A 23,814-nucleotide genomic window follows, 5' to 3' on the forward strand; every position below is an offset into this window, starting at 1 on the left:
AATTCACACACAAATACCTACTATATGCCAGACTGTATGCTAGAGTCTAGAAAAGATGAAATAAGACCCAGTCTTTGCCCTCAAGGAGCCAATGGCCTTATTAAGGAGAATGAAAGGTAAGTAAACAATCCAGTATGCAAAGTGCTTTGAGAAGAAAAAGCCTATTAGAGATGCACTGTAGGCACTTAATCCTGTTTCAGTTATCCATTGCTGTGTAACAAACCATGTGGAAACTTAGTGACTTAATAAGTTATCATCATCTTTTATAGCTCTGTATGGGTTTGCTTAGCTCAGCTGGGTGTTCTTGGCTAAGGCGTCTCACATGTGGTTGCAGGCAGATGTTGACAAGAGCTATATTCATCTGAAAGTTTATCTGGGATTGATGTCCAAATTCACTCATGTGGTAGAAGTTGATGTGGGAGCTTGGTTTCAGCTGCTGGCCAGAGTGCTTGCACATGGCCTTCCCATGTGGCATGGGCACAGCATCGCACCTGGATTCTATAGAGAAAGCCCTAACAGTAAATGTCTCAAGAGATCAAAACCATAAAGCTTTTCATAACCCAATTTGGAATTAGGCAGTCACTTCTACTGTATTCTATTGGTTACAGAGTACCCACCTGGGTTCACAATGGTTTGAGTACTGGGAGGCGTGGTTCATTGAGAATCATCTTTGTCGACTCGCTATCACAAGCACGAAATCATTTCAAAAACAGGTATTTTTAAAATTCCTTCTCCTCTTGGCTCATAGAAGGTCAATGGGAAAGCTGCCCTGAAACAGTATGAAAATCAATGATGCCACCCTAGCATTTGCTGAGAATCCCCTTGATTTCGTCCAGCAGCCAAGACACTAAGTGATCCAAAGGAGGAAAAGGGTGATTAAGAAGACTGTGTGGGCAGTAAGTAAATGTGCAACAGCTGGCATATATTAAAACTACTCTAGCGCATAACTTCACCAGGAATAAATTTCGTTGATCTTATAACTTTCACAGTATCTGAATCACCCAAACTTTAGTACCACAAGACTCTTGTCCTCATTGTTGCGCTTACTAGTTCCATGCTGAAAATGAAGAAAAATTATGATGTTTACCTTTCCCTAACAGCAATTTTTAAAATTTTGTTTTCACAATAGGACCCTATGGAACTGTTGTAATATTATGAAAATTAAGCAATTTTATCTACTCTAAACCAACTACTTTGTAAGCTATAGTTGAATCTGACTATTCTTATGCTTATTTTATTGTTAATCCAGGTAAATATTCCCTATTGAACATAGATGAGCAGTTTACAAATTAGATAAAAATAGAAAACAAATCATTTCATCAGTGTTAACTGGAAATAGGCTAGCTACCCCTTATTTCAGAATAAGGTGTCACGATTCTTCATTTTAAAATGTTGTATTGTATCATACCCAAAAATATAAAAAGAATTCCTGAATAATAAAAGCATCCAATATTTATCATTTTATTAGTATTAGCCTTTGGGAAAAATACCATTTTGACCACAAGGTGGAGCTTTGATGTCACAATTTGGCAAGATTTATAAGATACATAAACTATGTAAATACAGATAAAAATAATAAAACAAAGTAAAATAGGATAATCTCATTTTGCAAATATGCAGTATTTAAAATTAATCAATTCTCCAAACATTAATTCTCAGCAGAAAAAAAACTATCATTTAATTTGTCCAGTTCTCACTTAGCAGTTACTGATCTTTGTCATATATAAAATTGTCCTCAGCAGGTGCAGAATTATTCTGTCATTTCACATCAAGATCCCAAAGAGATTTAGTGACTTTAAATCAGTGTTAAAATAATGTCTTTTAAAATTATTTTATAATTAATCACAGACTAGTTCATTAACCCTTAACAAAATATACATTTTTTTTTCTCTTTTCCATCCCTTAATTTTAGTTTATAATCTAATATTGACTTCAGGGTCATCCATTTTACCTTCTAAATATCCATTTTTATCTTATAAAATTATTTTTTAGTTATTTGTGTTTTGTATTGTCAAACAGGCACAAATTTCTAATTTTCAAGAGAACAGATTTTTATGAGTTTCAGTGAAGACAGAATAGCATGCTAAACAGTCACTTGATTTATTAAATTAACAAACATTACCACCACCTCAATAATATCTATCAGGAATGAAAAAACTTTTCTAAATGAATATTTCCTAATCTGTTTTAATATATTAAGAATAAAACAAAAATATATCCATACATCTGTTGATGAACATTTAGGCTGTCTCCAAATCTTATCTATTACGAACAGTGCTGCAACAAACATGGGAGGGCAGATATTGCTTCTATATATGGATTTCCTTTCTTTTGGGTATATACCAAGCACTGGGATTGCTGGATCATATTTTTAGTTTTTTGAAGAACCTCCAAATTGTACTCCATAGTACAATTACATAGTGATTTGCAATTAATTAGCAGTGTGTGAGAGGTCCCTTTTCTCCTCATCCTCTCCAGCATTTGTTATTGCCTGTCTTTTGGATATAAGCCATTCTAACTGGGGTGAGATAACCTTAATCTTATTGTAGTTTTGACTGGCATTTCTCTGATGAACAATGATGTTGAGTACGTTTTTAAATGCTATTAGAAAGATTTAAGGCTTATAAAATTCACAAATCCCTAGCCTGTTTACTTATTTTCCCAATCATTCTAATTTCTGTTATCAAAATAATTTAGTTATGTAGTAATTCACACTTCTAAAGCATTTCTACATGTACAGTTTTCTCTTCTCATTATTTCTTAGTGTACTTCTCTCCCATTTAATCCAAAACTCATTACATTAAAATTTTTTATATATTTCTCTATTTTTCTTCCCAACTGCTTTTTCTTAATAATTATTCTTAAATAATGCTGTAGCTTGCTACTCAAAAAGACCACAGAAAAAAACTACCTGGATCCCATTTCTGAAAACATGGCAACAAACTGAAATGGTTATGCTAGGTAACCACCCATGGATACCAAAATGGAAAAGAACTACTAGTACCTGAGAGATGTCTTTGAACTGTACCACAAGGGATATTAAGCTGGCTTGCACTGGTAGGAATTGACTTGCTTTTATAACCAGAGGCTGTTCTGATGAGTTGGCATCTACCCGGTGCTACATATTTTGAAAAACATTCCTGATGCATAGTAACATAATTCACAAATCATTACTAAAATGTCTCCTCAACCTAGCTGGTGGATAGAAATTTTCTTTGGGTACTAAGTGTCCCCAAAGAAGTAGACAGGGGTAGAACCCAACTTTCTTACCTTTTTAAGTCCATCTCCCAGTGACTATAATGTTTTCTTTATCACCATATCCTTGGTGCCCTGGCCCATAATATAGACTCAAAAAATATTAATGAACAAATATACTCATATTGAATAAAGTTTGACTTCTATTTTCTCACTTGTAAAATGAGTTAGATCAAATTCCTAGTCATGCTAAAATTGAAGATTCTATAATTCAATTTATAATTCAGTAGTTTGATAGATCCTTAAATCTACTAGGCCAAATGAAAAATCATAGGCTTCTTTCTTTCAGACTATTCCATCATACATTCACTTCTGAAGATAAACACCAATAGTAAAGAGAACAACAACACCTTCTAAAATTATTTTATTTTTTATAATTTTCTAACACATAGTGTTAGAAAATGAATTTTGGCACCATGATTAAGAACTTCTTTTCAAGTTTAACCTTTACATTAAAAACAGTAGCTAAAATAAGGATATTTCAACCTTACTTAGAGAAATGATAAAACATCAAGTCAACAAACATTTTGTTGGGGAATTTTTTTATAAGTGGGATAGAGGGAAGTTAATATAGACACTAAGAATAAAATGGAAATTATGCCAGGAAGAGAAAAAAGCGAATAACCTTCCCCCCAAAAAAAGAATAAGGAGAAAGACAAAGGGCAAAAGGGAAGAAGCAAGGCTCAACAACTTTATTTTCCTGATATAAAATTCAAGTACTTAAAAGTTTCTTTAAAAAATTATAAATGCACTACTCATCTCAATGAAACTTTTCTTTTTCCTCACTATTTTCTAGAACTTTCTCAAAAAGGGAAACAAAGCAAAAAAACAAAACAAAACAAAACAAAACAAAAAACCTGTTTTGACTTAAGGACACTTGTTGATCTTAAGTTGACACTTGATAATACTTTAAGACATGGAAAGGTTTTCCTAAATCTAATACCTACTTAACATAATCCACTTTGGAAGATTCATCTGAAGAAACACAGAGTTTGATTTTTAATACAAATGTAAAATATTCTGCCTTACAATCTAAGCAAAAATGTTTTCAACTGTATATGTTCCTCAGTTGTATTTTGTACTAATTTTCTTAAGGAAAACATTGTATAATTGTTTGTGTGTTCCCGTAGTAACTACTGTAAATAAGACCTGCATAGGTATTCAAAAAAGTACTTAATTGCATACAAGTACAGTTAGAATCTGATTTTCAAGGTTTTAAAACATGGTAATTTTCATTTATATCCATTTCGTCTATATTTCCTCCAATTTTGATAAATAAAAATCTTCCCATGCTTTTTTTAAATAAGAAAATATAATTAGTCTTGTCATTTGTACCTAAATATTTTATCATCTTGAAACAAATATTCATAAAATTGTCATTATTCTCAGAGGCAAAAAAGCTTAGAAATAAATATTTTCTTTTACTGTTTTTTTCTTTCGTTTCTTCTTCAACCTGTGTTTTAAGGCTCAGAGCAGACATTAAGAAATATCAAACATTTTTTATAAAAAGTTTTTCAAATGTTTGGCCCAAAGTGAAGCTGTTCTGTTGAAGTTATTTAAATATTCCTCTCATCTTCTCAGACACAACTTCAAAGACGTGTTCATGTCAGTCATTCATCCAAAAGAAATTTAAATTCAATGAAAAGTAAATAACTTAGGGGTCTATAAATGACACTGCAATGTATCTTGTTCCATTTTTAACAGGAAGTCCTTCATGCAAATGTGTGAGTCTCCCAGGATGCATGAAGCTCCAGCCTTTTCGTGGTGATTCAATAGAGCAATTGTACCTTAGAAATTTGCAACCACCTCCCTAAAAAGGTTTAAATGAAGAAATATATCAGCTTCTTATATTTAACCAGTGGCAAAATTAAAATTATGTCATTTGAGCAAAATTTTAAAAAGAAACTAAGCTTATGGCAAAGCCCTTTTCATAATTATATATTTCTTTTGAAAAATCTAAAAACACAAGAGTCATAATTACCTGAAAGTCTTCTCCCACGTTATTAAGTGCAATGTTTATGGTAAATGTAGAAGCATCATGATGAGGGCGAAGAGAACGCTGTCTTTCAGGGGAATATTTTACTACAAAATTCAGTAGTGCAAATCCCTGAAAAAGGAAAGTAAGCCAGTGGATTTGCTTATTAATAAAAACTTTAAAAATAATATCTGTGTAAAAATTGGTAGGAAACAGGCTGGAGAGGTGGGAGGATAACTACCTTCGTATAATAGCCTGCAAAGACCTTCAGTGTAACTGGTGCAATGAACTCCCGGATAAAATGAAGCCATACATTCTCCAGATCAACTTGCTTCATGTGGATATCATCAGTTGGGACATTTTCATAACCACCAGATATACGGCTATCCTAGAAACAACAAAAATGACATTGTAAGCTATAGTTCATGTGCAATTCCCATTTATATTACAGTATATTTTTCAACCACAGATCACAATAGACAATAAAAATAACAGTTGTTCCAATAGGGTATACCATCTGGTTTAACTGTAAAACTATCAAAATAACTTAGGTACAGCTTTGCCAATGATACAATGATGAAACAAAGTAATGTAAGGTCAGTAGACTCCTTTCCTACTTTGTAAATGTATGTGGAAGTTTAACTACAAAGTAAATAAAACTGACTTCCTAAGCCTGCAAATCCCCTCTAAAACATGAGTGTTTTTTTACAGTGACCCTTTAGGCAGTCTTAGCTGCTTGATGAGCATACATTCGGCATATCTGCTTTCTGTATTAGCAGATACTGAAAACAAGCTTTCTCCACCGTTCCTTACTTCTATTTGTAACACTCAAAGTCTTTGAAAGATTGCTTTTCATTATTTCACCACCTACTGACTTCAAGTTCTTCCTTATACTTTAAGCTTCCCTCTCTCTCATCAGCTCATTACCTGGGGGACATAATTGTGCAGAGGCAGTAATATTCCAGAGTATTCTGCTAAAATGGCATGTCGGTTCTCAGAGGAAAAGAAACACATGGAACCACTGACAGTAGTATTTCCTGCCAAGTCTTTGACACTGAATGCAAATGCAAAACTGAATTACACCGAAGGCACTCAGATCCCTCCTTCCTATTTTACACACAAAAACACAGTTTTGACAGCCAGATAAAGTCTGCCTTAGAATTTTCACTCTCACTGTGAAAATGCAAAAGTGGCCTTGGAAAAGAGCCATAACACTCTGTGAAGACATATATTACCTAACAATCTCCAGCTTGAGGACACTGACTCTTAGGGAACATCCAGTGTAATTACATGCATAAATGAGAAACCCGCCCAGACTGATGAAATGACTTAAGTGTTAAACGACTGGTTAGTGGCAGAAGTAGACTGAAATCAGAGCCTTGGCTAGCCAATTTATTTAGGTCTAGAACTCAGAGACGTATCAGAAGAAGTATACAACCCCTCCAAATTATCTGAATATCTACTTAACCCCCACATCATTTTAGTTCTTAGTGTGAAATTACAACTTACATGATGTTTTCCTCCAGACCATTTGCCGTAATGCTCCATTTCTTCTACCAATTCATCACAGGCTTTTTCGGAAAATATGGGGAACCAAAAGACATCTGGACAGGGCTATAAAATATGCATCATCATTAGAAGACATAATAACTTGTGTCTTAATAGTCTAAAATAGCTATTTTAATATGTGTAAAATCAAAAATCCTAAATGACTAGGAAACATAGTTTTCTGTCATGGTTTGACAGTATTTTTTTTTCTCATGGTACATAAATAATGGTGCACCTCAGAATTGATGACATCTTACATTCTCAAAAATTAGGTATTAGCAATAGTTTTAAACACTAACCTAAAAGAGAATTCATTTTCTGAAGTTGTCTCTTTGAAAAGACTCTTTCAGAAAGACAGCCCAAATACTTCCAAAGAAAAGCTTTCACTGAAATAGTTCTATATGAAAGATCTGTGAATGGTTCCTATTTTTAGTGGTTTGAGAAAGCTATGCATAACACTTAGGAGCATGCTTAAAATGCTAATTTCTATGTTCTACATTTTACAACTGCATGTTCCTTAAGGCTATTTAATCAGTAATTGAGTCATATAAATTTTACCTAAAGATAGTTTCTCCACTTTCACATCTTCTATCTTCTGTGAAAGTAGTATTGCATTAATAGTATTTCTTCTGGAAAATAACAGTAAAATTTTCTATATTTTGTAATCATTATTAATACAAACCTGTTCAACTATATTTTCAGTGAAAATCTTTGAATAATCACGGTTTATATACTTTTCCTTCCAGTCCTATATAAAAAGAAGTACATATTAAAACAAATACCTTTATAAATACTTTACTGAAAAGTATAAAGCATATGCATTTTAGAAATTATTCAACTTATAAGTGATTATGTGTGGTGGACAAAATAGTAGTTTTCAGAAACCACAGTATATGGTTTAATTTTTGCCTGGTTCTGAGTATGCTTATGTCATTCTATGACGTACAAAATTTTTTATTTATGAAATGTTGTACCGCAGGATTTTAAAACTTAAGTAATCTTACAGTGAATAGATTTACACATTTTACAGATGCTCCTTGACTTGCGATGGGGTTATGTCCCAATAAACCCATGGGAGGTTGATATCATCCAATACTCTGATAAATAAATGCATCATAAATTTGAAAACTCCTAAGTCAAGTCACCATAAATTGAGGACCTCAGTATTTTAATATATATACAGAGTAGGTAAAAAATTGTGTGTTTAAAAACAAAAGACAAGGAGCAAAATCCTACCAACAAATATTTATAAAAATGAATTAGTGAATTAATTAACTAGGGTCTGTCTTATATGTCTCTAGTAAATTATTCTTACTTTTTTTGATCTTTAAATGAATTTTTTAAATATCTGCCTTCACTTCAGTTACTAATATTTATCAAGGAATAATCATGAGTTTACTAGCACTTTCACTTCTTTCAGTTACTAAAATTAAGGGATAGGGCTCTATGTTGAAAAATGGTTCCCCTTCATTCTAATTCACGAATTTGATCCTTTCTGACCAATCTCTGGCATAAATATGAAAATATCATGACATTTTTTCAATAAAAGCTAAAGAATTATTTTATTGGGTCAAGTTCTGTATTTAAATATGGTTATTTATTAGAATATGAATATATTAAGATAGTGAGTGATACAAGTATCCAAAAAGATCTCTTCTTAGATTTAGAATATTTCTAGCAATTATTAATCTTTCTCTTTACAAAGTGCAAATATAGAAAGCCAGCAGGGAGGAAGTGAGACACAGACTCAAAATAATCTCAATCGAAAGATGTTTAAAAAGTTATTTGCCAAAAAAAAAAAAAAATTATTTGCCTTAAACACATCTTTTGAGGCTAGATTTTAGAGGGATTGAATATTTACATCATTATTTATGCCATTATTAGTTTTGCATCTGTTTATACGTAACTCAAACATTTTTGATGTGGAGGAAATGAAGGTATCTTCATAATTTTAACAAATTTCAAGTTTACATAGTATATATGGATCAGATTTCTGTATTATCTCATTATTCCCTCTAATATTAATGAGTTTTCTGATTCTAAAATATGGGAGGAAACTGAATAATCATCAATAAGAAAGAATTTTTACCCATAGTATTTTATCTTGTGTATCAATACTGATTTTTAAGTAAAAAAAAAAAAATCCCCTAAAATTTTATCTTAGGGCATTAGTATTAACATTTCATTTTGGATCACCTTTCAAATCACTGAGGAAAATGTGACTTTATTAATTTCTTAGAAATTCTGATAATCATAAGCCTTTTTCTATGGGGTTTCCCTCATGAGGCACATTAATCAGGCTAATTTAACAGAGAGCAAAGAAAGCCATGGAAAGAAAAGCCGTTCCTACTCAGTTCTGATGTTTTCATTGCTTACTTTCCAAAGACTTGAATTCTTACACAAATATCTACAATTTAGGATATAATTTAGGACATCTTACCAGGAACCTAATGTCACACAAGAAATAAAAAAATCCTAATGGTGAAGTGAAATATGGAATTCTACCCTCACAACTAAAAAACACCTCTTTTCAACTTTACTTCTGTGAAAGATGAAGATATGTGGCTAAAATGGAACAAAAGTACTTTTAAAATAACAAAATGTCAAAAGATATTCTTTTCCTATTCAGAATATTCAGACTACTACATTTACTATCCCCAGATCTCAACTATTCCTTCATAATAAAGGACAACTCTTATCGGGTGGATTGAGTCTGCAATTTAAAACTTTTACTATTGGCAAGGGGAAAATCATTACAGCAGTGTTACAGGTTTGATTGTTGAAGAGAGTATTTTCCCTTGAATAAATGTGTCACTTGGCTAACGGAAAAGATGTCCCTGTAAAACACAAAAGGAGCTAATTACTGTATGATTCAAATCTGTTAAGAACAAGAAAACAGACTTTTAAAGAAAATCGTTTCTTCAAGTTAAGACTCTCTTCATATGCTGAATAAGCTTTCTTCTGAAATTCTCTCTAGCTATCTTTGATGTACATTCGCAAAGCTGCCAAAAAATGATTTTAAAAATGTATTTTCTTAAACAAAAAATAAAACTATTATAAATATGAGTTATTTGTAAACATGTTTCTAAAATTACGATTAAAATTGGATGGTACTTTTGAATACACAACACAAAAATATTAGAATATTGGGAAAGAACAAATTGATAATTATCTTCCCCAAACCTAGTAACTGTCTTAATAAGAAAAACAGTTATTTGTCAAGTTTGGATCTACTCTATAGATCATAAAATACAATAATTATGTCATTTTCATTTTTTTCTTTTTATTTACTTTTTAAAAATTATTTCAGCCTTTTGATTCAGGGACTATATGTGCAGGTTTGTTACAAGTGCATATTGCATGATGCTAAGGTTTCGAGTATGACCGATCCTATCACCAAGGTAGTGAACATAGTACCTATTAGTTGTTTTTTCAACCCTTCTGCTCCTCCTTTCCTCACTCCTCTAGTCCCCACTGTCTATTGTTCCTATATTTATGTCAATAAGTACCCAATGTTTCGTTCCCACTCATAAGTGAGAATATGCATTAATTCACTCAGGGTAATGGCCTCCAGCTCTATCCATTTTGCTGAAAATGACATAATATCATTCATTTTTATGGTTGTATAGTATTCTATGGTGTATATGTACCACATTTTCTTCATCCAATCCACCATTAATGAACACCTAGTGAGTCCATGTTTTTGCTACTGTGAATAGTGCTGCACTGTACAGATACAGGGGCATGTGTCTTATTGGTCAAATGACTTATTTTCTTTTGGATATATATCCACTAATGGAACTGCTGGGTCAAATGGTAGCTGTGTTTTAAAATCTTTCAGAAATCTTCAAACTGCTTTCCAAATTACTAAACTTATTTACATTCTGACCAACAATGTATAAGCATTCCCTTTTCTCCATAGCTTCACCCATATCTGTTGTTTTTTGACTTTTTAATAATAGCCACTCTGACTGGTGTGAAACAGTATCTCATTGTGGTTTTGATACGCATTTCATATTGTGTCATTTTTTAAAAGCCCCTAACTACATTTCATATTATTACCCAACTGATTTACAACCACTTAGAATCATAGAAAAATAATAAATAAAGTTGAGTATGAAATACATACCACAGGATTTTCAAAAATCTGCCAGAGGTCATTGTTATAATGAGAAGTATTGTAATTAGCAGTAGATAATAGCCTTCCAAATTCATGTCTATTAGAAATGTACATAAACACACCCTATATGCCAGAAAATAACAGTATTAATCATAGAGGTAGGAACAAAAGTAAATTTAATCATAGGAAAACACAGAAGATATTAATTTCATTTTTATATTTCATTTATGAACATGCATTTTTAGTATTCATATAAAATGTGCATGGTTTAAAATAAAAAAACTCAAACTTTGATGATGAATTCAGACACCACACAAAACTAGTAGATAAAACTGACACTCAACTGAAAAAAAGAAGAATGGACAGTTTTTGTCCCTTTCTCATTGATCCTAATTCCTTTTTGAAAGCAGAAATATTTTTGAGACAGAAGTGCAATGAATTACACCTCTTTTGGCTTCTTTCCCTTTCAGAGAAAGCATCACATTTTTAAACAAGAATTCACTGCCAGTCATATTTCACCAGTCTGTTTCATTCCTTTCTTTTTCTAATGTTTAAAGACTAACACAAATGAGTCATGCATTAAAAAGGTAGATTAAAAAGAACAGTCTCATATTCTTGCCCCAAACCAGACAAATGTGGAAAACACCGTAAGGTAAGGTTGTTTCTCTTTGGACCTGTTTTAATGGTAAAAGAGTTAGTGATTAATAACTCAATGAAGTGCACCTAAACCTTACTGTAATCAAATCCTATTTTATACCTACTTCTATCCTCTTTTCTCCCTTTAAAAAAGAAATAAAAACCTAAAAAAAGAATGAAAGGGACTTAGATTTGACTTTCTCGTCTGTCGACCATAAAATATATATCAGCCCAAAGAACCAAGAGTTGACTGTCGCACAAGACCCATGCCCAAATCACATAACACACACACACACACACACATACACAGATGACTAACTGATGAATACTAACATTTTACCAAGCTAAATGCAAATAAGGCTCTTAAAGAAACTTTACTGCTAGGCAATAGACTATATCAAATATTAAATAAACAAAAATAAATAAAAATAACACCTTTGGGGGGCTGAGCATTTGGAATGTTTCCGGAGTAGGGGAGTCTTTTTCCCTTTGTAAAGTCTAAAATGAAGAGAAGCATTGGGTAAGTTGACCTGTACACCTGCTCTCTCAGGTATTCTTTGGTAAATAAAAATAATAGCAGCTGTTGATCAAAAGCTAACATTCTGAAATGTCCTTCACAGACAACATGCAGAACAAGCAAAGCTTATAAAGCACACACAAAGAAACATCTCCAGCTCTTTCAGCCCTTTCTTTTCTTTTCTTTTTTGGGTGTGGGGGGTGGAGGTCAAACAAAGTCTAAGCTCATTCCATAGCAGAACTTTCATTAGACACATAAGACAAAGGAAAAAATGAGTAAGAGAGGCCATTCCATGATGCGCTGTCGAGTCAAATTAGCCAGACATGAGCACAAAATACAATCACAAGTACTGAGGATATTCAATAATAACAATGCACATAGGTTTGTAGAGAAAACAAACATATTCAAACAACACATGCTTTGTTAAACTGAGAAAAAAAATACTTGCCAACTTTTCTGATTTTTCTTAAAATCACAATTGCTTGTATAAATTTGGAAATCAAAAATAAAATACCCTATCATTTCTAAAACCAAAAATCATATAAATATGTTCTAAAACATATTTATACATTTTGAAAAAATATTTTCTAGTCATTTTAAGTTTTATAATGAAAGTATATTTGTAGTGCAGCAATGTATCATTAATATTTTATTTAGAGTAAATATACTACATATCTTAACCCTTCTACCAGTTTTGTGGTAAGAATCATGCTTTTTAAGAATGTGAAGTTAATAATAATTCTTAAAAGTTCATCTAGTTAGAGAAAATATGGACATTAATTTTAGAACAAAAATTTTCTTAAATGTGGAATTATTATTTCATCAAAGCTTATCTAATTAATTTTAATTAGGTCAAGTTTTCACTACAGAATTTCAAACTAAAGTAAAGATGTATTCTTAAAAGAGCAAAGCTGATTTGTAACAAATTCATCTTAATTACAGAAATCCAACTCTGTTGCCTATGAATTAGCCTGAACACAAAAACTAACATTTTTCATACCATTTCTACAAGTAAATGTTAAATTATCTCCAAAATTGCTCCCAAATTTTCAACACAGAACCAAAAAAATTGGCTAGTACTTACAAATTAGCAAGAAAAAGGGCATCAAAACACAGTGACATACCAACTGGTAAAGCAAGCCATCTTATAAGAACATTCAAACAAGCCATCATTGCATATCTTACCATTTCTCTAGCATTTCGACAAAGAGCCATATCAGGATCCAGTTTATCACGAACAAAATAGTTCCTTTCATTCATCTCTGATCGGAGTGTCTTTCCTTTAATTAAGTACACATTAGCCATGTATGGGACATTCCATACTCCTCTGAAAGTAAAGTGAAGACATTCTTAAATACCACAAATACAAACAATTTTAAGTTTCATTTTTGCATTTTTAAAATAACTGTTTTGTGTTTAGATTTTGCACACATAAAAAAAAATGTGTGAATACACAAACATATTGAATGATATTTGCCCTATATATGTGATTACATTGCATATACTATAGCTAATGAGATTTAGGAGACAAACCACTGTCCCTTTGGATAAATTTCAATTTTGGGTTGGTATCTGTTTGGCATTTTTATTGTAACTGTCATATCTCAATTAGTTGTTATAGTTAGACTATTATATTCTATTGTACAAAAGGTTTTTTTACTCAAAATTAAAGAATTTGATAGCATGAATCATAACATACCACCAGTGCTTAATTTATAAATTAAGTACAGCAAGACTAACAACAATAATAGCACAACTATAACAATATACTATAATAAAAATCATATGAATGTTTACACTTTCTCTATCTCAACATATCTTCTTATTTTCAAACCACAGTTGACTTGAAACCATTGAAAGTAAAACCACAAATAAGGGGAATTACTGTATACAATGTGTCAGCTAAATTCAGAAATTAATATCTGGGGAATTATTCAGTGTTTCAACTTACACATACACACACACACACACACACACACACACACACAACGTTGCTCCTTCATGTAGCTTTTGGACATGAAGAGTATTCCGTATCAAAAGCCTCTACCATATTTTTTTCCTTACACTTTAGACAACAATGATAGGAGGTTGGACAGAAAAACACCAATGCCAAAGCAACCTGAAACATGAATCTTCCATTCTACTTTCACAAACTTTCATTTTGGATGTGCCCAAAGATACTATCAGGTATACTGTCTATACAACTCATGCAGAGTCAAAAAAACTGCACTGAAACAACAGAATATGATCTAACTAGTGTCTTCTCATCTACCGTACATTTTAATTGCAGCTAACAAAAACCTTTATTGTATTTACATAATTCAAATTTAAGCTTTCTACACCACTTACTATTTCCACAACCAACACATCTTTTTACCACTCAACTGTTTGAAAAGAAATATGTGCCTTTTTTTTTCTAAATTTAAGGGCACATTCTTTAAGTACTGAGAGTGTATTTCCTTTTTTAATCAGGCTGACATGTTTGAGAACTAAGGCAAAGCACATAATGTCTTAGTTACTCTGGTCTATCATATGTATGAAAAAAGAATGACATTCTTCACCAATATTACTTTAGCAAAACTATTTCAATTGTAATTAGTTTTAAAAATATCAACCATTGTCTCTGAAATAAATATAAATCATATACTTTTCAGCAAATATATTCCTTTCAATCTCTAGAAATGAAAATCTAATATTGGTGAAGAAACTTATATTTAAAGCAGAATAATAGCTATTTCACACAAAAAACTCATGCAATCAGGAATACTGGAATGTTCTGGCTGTCAGTGTTATTGTTGACTTAATTATAAATTTTAAAACCTATCAAAATAACCTTAATTATAGTCATTAAAAAGTTAGTAAACTAAATCCCCTTTCCAAACTTTTAACTCAAGAGTATTACTCTTCTATCAACCACAGTGTAAGTATGGTAACCACATATAATCTCTTAGTATTCCCCAAAGCAATGAGCTTGTTCCATTGAGGATCTGGGACTTTAAAAACATTTTTTAAAAATATGAGTTTATATTGGTATTTCAGGATTCCAGATGGTCTCAGGTTCTCAAATTCCCATTAACTACAAAGAAAATAGATGAATACACAAAAAATTTCAAGTAATACTAACAAGACTACATCTTTAGATTATGGTATTTTATATTAAAATATTAAATCAAGTAACTTACATCCTATTTCCTTGAACAATGTCCACATAATCTTCAGATCGTGCATAGTATCCATCAGGACTCAATGCTCCCCAGAAATTGGACCATAGCTTTCCATGACGAGTTACAAGAGGAGCAATGATCTTTCTAAAGAGAGAAAGTGAGAGAGAAAAAACTCATATAATTATTTATTTTTAAATTACCATAGAATTATGTATTTTGGGCTTTGCATGACACATAACACAATAAAGCTCATTTAACATACCTGCAGTTAATAAAAACAGAAAAAGGATCTTCTTTCCCAACATCTTTGCTTAAATAAGTATATTGCTAATTTTCGACCATATTTCTTTAAAAAAAAAGTAACAAAGAAGGAAAAAGTAATTGAAAATGCCAATGAATATACAAAAATGACTTTTAAAAATGCCTTGCTTACACCCAAAAGAGGGAAAGCACTTTAGCTTATTTAATTTATTTAATTATATTTAATTTTAAGTATTTCAGAACCTATATTAAATGAAACCAAATATTTTCATTGTCACTGGGCAAACAACAACCCCTGGTGCATTTAAGGTATTCAATTAGTATTTGTTGAATGAAAAAAAAATGAATGAAGATTAACTGAGACATTTGTAAATAGGCAATTTTTCCTGTAATTAAGTCTCAAATTATTTAAGTATGTTTCCAGTTTTCCATCACTTTTTTAAATGACTTGTGATTACATTAGCTAGTCCCAGGAACACTGAACTTTCCTTTAAATATTTTAGAAAACAAATTTATGGAAAAAATATTCTCCACCAAAAAAAAAAAAACCATTTCACAATATCTCTATCTTGTGAAGACCAGCCAGGCCCTTTCTATTACGTGCATAAAAGTGAAATAAAATAAACACACATCATGCAAAATAATAAATTTTTGTTTATTCTTCCAAATTCCTACTAAATTATTAATCAGAAACACATATTTTGTTTTATTTTGAATACCTACAATATTGTCAATAATAACCTAAATTAGAATCTACATTTATTAATTTGGGAAATAATTCAATATCAATAACTGACAATATCAAATATTTAATTTAAAAAGAACTTGTTATTTATAATCCCAGCTGCCTCCTCAAAAGGGTTAAACCAACAAATTTGGGAAACCAAAATCTATCTGCTGTGTATCTCAATATTTTTCTGAATGAAAAGCTAAAGATGACAGCTGAAGAACAACTCATATTATTATACAATTTAAGTAGTAAAATTTAGAGCAAGGGAGCAAATAGAGATAGTAAGAGAAGAAGAAAAAAGAGCTGATGAGAAGCTAGAAAGCCACATGCCCAAGATGTGTCACATCTCTTTCTCTACCCTTCAGTCAAATCTACTAAATCTTGCAACATTCCTGGCATATGTGAATAGCTTATGGAAACCACATGTTTAGATACAGAAGCCAGAACTAATAAGTATTACATAAACCTAAAATTTTGATAACTAACAGAAATCCATGGAGACACAGCCTGAGTTTTACTCTTTAAGGGGGAAGGGCCCCAGATGGCAGGTAAGTTCCTTATGAGGGAATTGTTTTTTCTTTTAGAAAATGTTTAATATTAAGGAGGATATATGTCAAATACATAGCATAAATTCATTAGTTAACTAAGATAATAATAAATACCTAAATCATAGAGCCATAAAATGAAAATATCTAAATACTATTAAAAAGCACTGTGCATTAGACACTATAGCATTTCAATCAAATTAAGAGAAAACAATGCAAATTCAAGAAAATAGTCCTGAACTAAACTAGGTTTCGAGAGTTACAAATCATACACTATCTCATCTCTCTAGTGTATCGCAACTGCTTTTCCTTGCCAAATGATCAAAACCTCATTCATATGCTTTGGAAAATGACCTACAATGTATAGATAGTTAACTTAGAAATTAAGCATCTATAACACAGCTATACAGTTGGGATATATACAGATTGCTACAGAGAGGTCTTAGATTTTGAAGTAAAAACTAAATTCTCAAATTCACAAATTCTAGTGACATATACATATAGATATTATATATATAGGGTGAGTTAATACTATATTTCCCAAGTATTTTTACTTAGAAAAATAAAAACAATCATTCTAACATTTCATCTGCTAAACATTCTATTTATTATGAGAAATAATGGTGTTAAAACATATAGTTACAATACCTGGCATTTAATAAGACTTGTTAAAGGTGAGCTCTTAGCAGGAGTGGTAAAAATATTATTAGTAATATTAGCAGTAGTATTGACAAAGATTAATATCATTGTAAGTTGATATACATGGTGTCTTTTTCCCATGTCAATTGGGTTAAATGAGCAAATAATCGCTGTCCAATGATAATTAGTTCAATAGTAAATAAAGCTACAAATATGAATGTGGGATGATTTGTACCTCTGAAATTTCTTTCTGATACTAAAGACTACAACTCTGTATGCAGTAACTATTTTAGTCAGAAGTTTTGAGAAATTCTACTTTAAAAATATCTATAGAGGATAAAACAACTCTAAATTTTTATAGTGTCAGATATATCATAATTTCACCTAGCTTTAAACAGAAAAATGGGCCAAGTAATTGTATTTATGATTATAACTAATATTAAATAGTTGTAGATGGTATTCAGGTTGTTTTCTATGACTCCTTTAAATGAAAAATAATTAAGTAGAGCATAACTAAGTTCTCTCAATTTACTAAACACACAATAACTACAGTATGTTCACATCAGTATGAAAATGATCATTTTAACAATAAATTGATATTGAATATTTGACAGTACCTGTTTTGTTCAATCAAAATTTTTAAAGTTCTTGGATTTGTCAAAACAACATCTGCATCCACACTAAAGTAATAATCACAATTTTCATCCTGACGGCAAAAGTCCCTAACATTGAAAAAGAAAATGAAATAGGCATGAGATATATTTAATCTTAAATTTCAAAATGGTCAATTTAACACAGGTATTCACAGGGAGATCACCTCCAAAATTTTAGGCAAATTGCAATATATTTTCGAGCCACTAAATATTTTAAGTCATAAAACGTCCACATATCAAAATGTTTTTGCATACATTACATGCACACAAATATAACTAGTATATCCCACAACTCAGTTTTAAATGAATGTTGGAGATATAAATATATGGCTTTTCAGGTATTAATATTTTTAAAACTTGATTTGCATGATTTTTCTAAGATAGTTATTCCTCTGCCTTCTTACCAAGGCCAGTGACTATGTTTGCTTTCCCTGGTAAAGTCTGTAATGTTATCATCAGGAATGTCAAGGAATGAACAACTTGAGATACCAGATGACATTTGGGTTATCTGCTTCCTACCTCTCAGCTCCCCTCCCTCACTGTGGGTCCCAGTTGGCACTTTTTGCTGTTGTCACTGTGTGTCTCCACTGACATTTGTTCCAAGCAACTGTCACACAAAATACCAGAGAGGAACACTTGATACAATCATGAAAAAAATTAAAGAAAATGTGTTTTCAATTTGGACCCAGAGGATTCTCCAACGAATAAATTATGGAATGATTATTAATGACACCAGTTTGGTTTTTCAGAGGCCTATTTTCTGTCTATCCCTACATCTCCAACCTAGTCAGAATCCATCCCTCTGGGCCTTCAGCTTTGACAGCACAGGCATGAGGGTTCATAGTAGATAAGACTAATTCCTGATGAGGATGGCTCATGTCTTCACCTTTTTATCAGAGGCTCCTAACATACTTGCTGGCATATTCAATTAACATTCACTGAATAAATGATTGTTTTTACTATTACTAGAGTTTATTAGTAGAATGAAGTATTATAAGGGCTAAACAAAAGGCCTACAATACCCCTTTTTAGTTGTACAGTATTATCTAGATCAGTGGGTAACTGGAGAGTAAGAGCACTCTTTTTCCCTCACTGTCTAAAAACCGTTTTACCATACACAACTTTCAGAGCATACATTTAAGTCAGTGCTATAAAAGTCATACTATTCATTTATTTGCATTTAAAAAATATATTGATCTGTAGTTTGATTAAATATGTTAACTCGTAGCCATTAAAAAAAAAGTAACTTCTACAGACCTTTACATATAAATACATACATAGACACAGTCTAACAGTTAGCTACTGCTTACACAAACACAGACGAATAGTCTGAGACACCCAAATATGGCATAACGATTTTATTAACAATTTATTTTTTCTTAAAGTTTCTTTAGAATAATTTAATTTAATTTTAATTTATTAAAACATACATTCCCATATTTCTGGCTTCCGCTTGACTTAGATTTTCTTCTGGTCCTACTATTTTTATAGTTTTGATTTCATGTTTAGCTTTATCAAAAAATACCTTGATGTCCTTTTCATGATAAACTTCCTGTAAAATATTTTGAAAATCAAATATTAGAGAGAAGATAAGACAATAAGATGACTGGAGTATTCATATGTAAAGAGTGCTTCATATTCAAAGTCATGAATTCTACAATTCAGATATTCAATTACACATAAAATAATAACAATATTAAATGTCACATGAATAATCTTAAATACATACGTCAATATTCTGAAAAGAGAAGATGCTTTAAAATTCTGTCAACATCTACTGCTATACAAATCTTTGTATAAATACTTAAATCTTTAATAGGTTCTTGCATAAATACTTAAATCTTTAGTACTATAAAATGTTTCCAATTGGAGAAGAAAAATATGGTCTGTAGCCTGGAAATCTTAGAAATGTGTGCTAAAATATCGAGAAAAAAATGTCTATTAAGCATAATAGCCATCAATCTGAATTATAAATTTAAATAATCATATTTTACAAAATACTCTTTGAAACCAGATAATAAAGTAAATGATCATATAAAACCTTTTTTATTTAGCAAAAAAAGGAAAAGTTTAAGAATATTCTACAGACAGATTACTGGAAAAACCATCAAATGTTACCAATTTTAGTGTGATTCAAATATGCTAAAATTCAGATAAGATTTTCTGTCTCCATCATTAGAGCATTTCAGAGATTTTTATTTGTCAAGTCTCTAAGTTTTCTGAAAAGCTGTTGCTTTTTTGCAGATTGTTAAAATCACATCACATAAAAGCAACATAGAGTTAATACTAAATAACAGAAGATAAGACAAAAAATTCCTCCATCAAGGATTTTAAGGCCCTATGAAAAGAGGGAAAATATAAATAAAAGACAATACATAAAAACAAAATACTTTAGTGTAAGCATATGTATTATAACATATTTTACAAAGCAAATGCTCAATTTTTCATCCCTTTAAACCTATTTAAGCTGGTTTTCTGCAAAGTTAAAATATTCTCTAGAAAATGTGAATGGTTAGCTGACATGTACATTAGGAAAAATGAATAATTGTAAACAGTATTAGGACAGAAGAGAGAAAACTGCATACTTCACAGCTATTGAGTTTTTCTAGACAATGTTAAATACCAACTGTTTTAGTAGAAAAGAGATAAATAACTGAAAAAATATTAACAAAAAAATCTCTAAGTTTAGATAATATGTGGGAGGTATGTAGGAGGCTCTGAATATTTTTGAAGAAAATGACAGTATCAAAATCCTTTGGGGAAGAGCATGCCATTGTGTGCTTAATCAAAGCAGTACTCTATCTGGAAACTGTTACAAGTTCTGATGATATGTTATTGTCTTAAATTGCAAACAATTTAATGATAAGTCTTTAAAAGAAAGTACCAGAACTAACCCAAAGGCAAAGGGATTTAAGGCTCTTTTACGGCTCCTTTATTATATATTAATTGAAGCTATATGATGATGGCTAATGTTCAGCCATTTTTGATCTACAGAAACTGGCAGTTTCATGTGACTCATACCAATATTGTGGTGCTAGTCCCCAGACTCTAAAATCCTTAGGTAGGTTCTAAAAAGGCAAGGCTGTAATTACTCCAAAAATCCTCCACTGAACTTAGCCCAGTGAATTTTATTAGACACAAATTAAATAACAAATCATTCCAAAAAAGACCAAAAATAGTTTTTACATAAAATATTCATTTCTCAAATACTTACTTTGTTATGAATAAAAAGTTTAAGAGCTTCTTTTGGGTAATCCAGTGTCAACAATATGTCCAGAAACCGAGGTAGAAAAGGGGTTGGTTGCTCAATAAAAACACCTATTGTTACATTTGGATGGACCTTTGTTTTACACCAAACACAAAAAATATATATATCATTAGTGTGGTTTTATTTTAAATTGTATTCAATCTTAATCAGCATGACATTAAAAAATGCTAGAATACCAATTCAACATAATCTGCTAAATTTGAATTGTCCCGTGGCATTTCTCTAACACTTGAAACAAATTTTTGTGCCCCCGCCCCCCATCAAAGTCATTTTACTGAATCCCATCTTGGTTATGAGTTAGGTTTAAAGATGAAATTATCATATTTGTTACATGAATGTAATTCATGGTACTACCTACTCTACTAGTCAATGCTTCCTTTAAAATAGCCCTTACAGAAACTTCTTCACATCTGAAAGCTATTTTGAAAGCTTCATCTAAGAAACCAAATACTAATTGTGTTTCTCTTTCTGTGTTCAGGGCTGATAGCTATTTTCTTTCATTAATATTAATATCTCTTATGTTAATGTATATATTTTAATATATTTTCTTAAGTTCTCTTTAGATATGTTTTAGTGTGGAGTTTATCCTACATTAATTGCACTAACAATTCTGAAATATACATGCCAATCCACATGATGGAGAATATTTAGCAAAAGGAATGAAAGTTCCTGGCTTGAAAGACTTACAAGTAGATGGGGAAGACAGAAACATAAGTAACACCCATGTAAGAATGTCATTACCAGAAATCTATGAAAGACTTGTTTTTTAATGTCTTATTAAAGCTATGGAAATCTTCCAGAAATCTATGGAAGACTTGTTTATAATGTCTTATTAAAGCCATGTCTTAAAGTCTGAACAAAACAATTACAGATGTTTTTAAATACCTTATACATTAAGTGCTGAATTAGTAACCTCCTTCCATTTTTTCACACATGGTACCTCACACATTCCTCCGTTATCTGTATAATAATATATGCTCTTATAAAAGTACATCTTGTCCACTATCAGTACTTCTTTAGTCTGTCCATTCATTCACTTGCCCAAATACATATTAGTAAATAAATAAATACAAAGGACTTAACACAATTATCTCTCTAGTAGTTCTCGATTTAATAGGAAAAAAAATTAAAAATAGATCACAACTCTCCTTTATCAAATGACATTATACATTTTATTTAATTTTTATAAAAGCCTTAGAAGCTATTTTCCCAAATTTGCACGAGGAAAATGAGATTTAGAGAAATTTAAATAACCCAGAACACATATATGTGTAGGTAAAGTGCTGGGTTTTGATCCACTACCTCACCATTATTAACCTAAGTTCATGTTTATATAATAACAACAATACAATAGTTAACATTTATTGAAGGCTGACCACTTTATATATGTATATTAAATTTACACAAATAAAATATCATTTATATAATCATTATATACATTCATCATATATATGTGTGTAAGATTTCATTTAACATTCCTAACAACACTCTGAGATAGCCACTATGACTTTACATACAAAGAAACTTGCCTATATCCCACATCTAACATTAGGATAGGCTTGGGATTTAACTACATACACAATTTTAATTTTTATATCCCTATTGAAAAATAACTGTATATAGCACATAATTTTATTGTGCATAATGGAAAGAATACCTTTCTTTTCTAGCACATTTTAACAAGCTGTAAGACAAAATAGCTTAAGTATTAAATTATGTACTCCTACATGCAAAAGGAAAAAATGTTAACACAAATATTTTTCTCTTTGCACCAGAAAGTTTATATAAAAGGAAACAAAACAGATAAAAAGTATTAACTCGCCCTCAAGAAGACATTATTTTCAACAAAAAAGATCAGGATAGATTTTTAAACATCTTCATGATGTAGCTTCATTCAGAAATATTCTGGTATTCTTTCCAGATAGGAAACAGTTTGCTATGTGAGAGACCAGCCAAAGAACTTAGTTTCAAGTAAAATAGGGATCTATTCATAAGCTCCTACATGTACACAAGTTACTCTTTATACTCCTTTCAGACAATGATAAGAAGAGAAACTAATTTAGGAGCTTGAACATATTACAATGAAAGTATTTTGCATTTGCATGGGTTCAGAGGTTAGTAGTGCTATATTCCTAAGAGCTTAATTTTTGCCTATATTGCTTCTACATATCTGGCTGCTGTAGGTACTCAATGAACCTATGCTGAATGAAGGCAAAAATCAATCTTAATGACAAAATAACTCCCTAGAATCAACTGTTCATACATATAATCTTCCAAGTTATGAGAACAATTTTTTTTGGAAGAAAAATATTACTGTAGAATATCAGCTCTGGCTGATGTTAGAACCAAGATACATAAAAATGTTTTATAGATTGATAAGAAATATGTTCAACCCTTTGTTCACCCTTAAAACATGCATGATGAAACCTAATAATAATTGTCTATGAAATACATACAAGTATCACCATGCGTAGCATAAACATTTCATACAGGTAAAAATGCA

At 31.1% G+C, this 23,814-nt stretch overlaps 1 protein-coding gene across 2 annotated transcripts in view; it reads right to left on the reverse strand.

Moving 5' to 3' along the window:
* Positions 1-1,445: 1,445 nt before the first annotated feature.
* Positions 1,446-23,814, reverse strand: part of PLOD2 (procollagen-lysine,2-oxoglutarate 5-dioxygenase 2) — a 93,232-nt gene continuing 70,863 nt past the window's right edge. The window contains exons 9-20 of one of the 2 annotated variants that reach the window (XM_012437131.2): positions 21,258-21,383; positions 19,474-19,595; positions 18,008-18,112; positions 15,234-15,359; positions 13,237-13,378; positions 11,970-12,032; positions 10,908-11,021; positions 7,461-7,526; positions 6,740-6,844; positions 5,472-5,618; positions 5,237-5,362; positions 1,446-5,065 (exon numbers count right to left, since the gene is read on the reverse strand). In XM_012437131.2, the coding sequence (XP_012292554.2) occupies positions 4,910-5,065; positions 5,237-5,362; positions 5,472-5,618; positions 6,740-6,844; positions 7,461-7,526; positions 10,908-11,021; positions 11,970-12,032; positions 13,237-13,378; positions 15,234-15,359; positions 18,008-18,112; positions 19,474-19,595; positions 21,258-21,383 (1,398 nt within the window). In that variant the 3' untranslated portion in view covers positions 1,446-4,909. The remainder of the gene's footprint in view (positions 5,066-5,236; positions 5,363-5,471; positions 5,619-6,739; positions 6,845-7,460; positions 7,527-10,907; positions 11,022-11,969; positions 12,033-13,236; positions 13,379-15,233; positions 15,360-18,007; positions 18,113-19,473; positions 19,596-21,257; positions 21,384-23,814) is intronic. The other variant, XM_012437132.3, reaches the window with a different exon arrangement.

This window comes from Aotus nancymaae, unplaced genomic scaffold (genome assembly GCF_030222135.1).
Source record: "Aotus nancymaae isolate 86718 unplaced genomic scaffold, 86718_ANA_hifiasm-v0.15.2.pri h1tg000019l, whole genome shotgun sequence".
In the NCBI taxonomy this organism is placed as follows: domain Eukaryota; kingdom Metazoa; phylum Chordata; class Mammalia; order Primates; family Aotidae; genus Aotus; species Aotus nancymaae.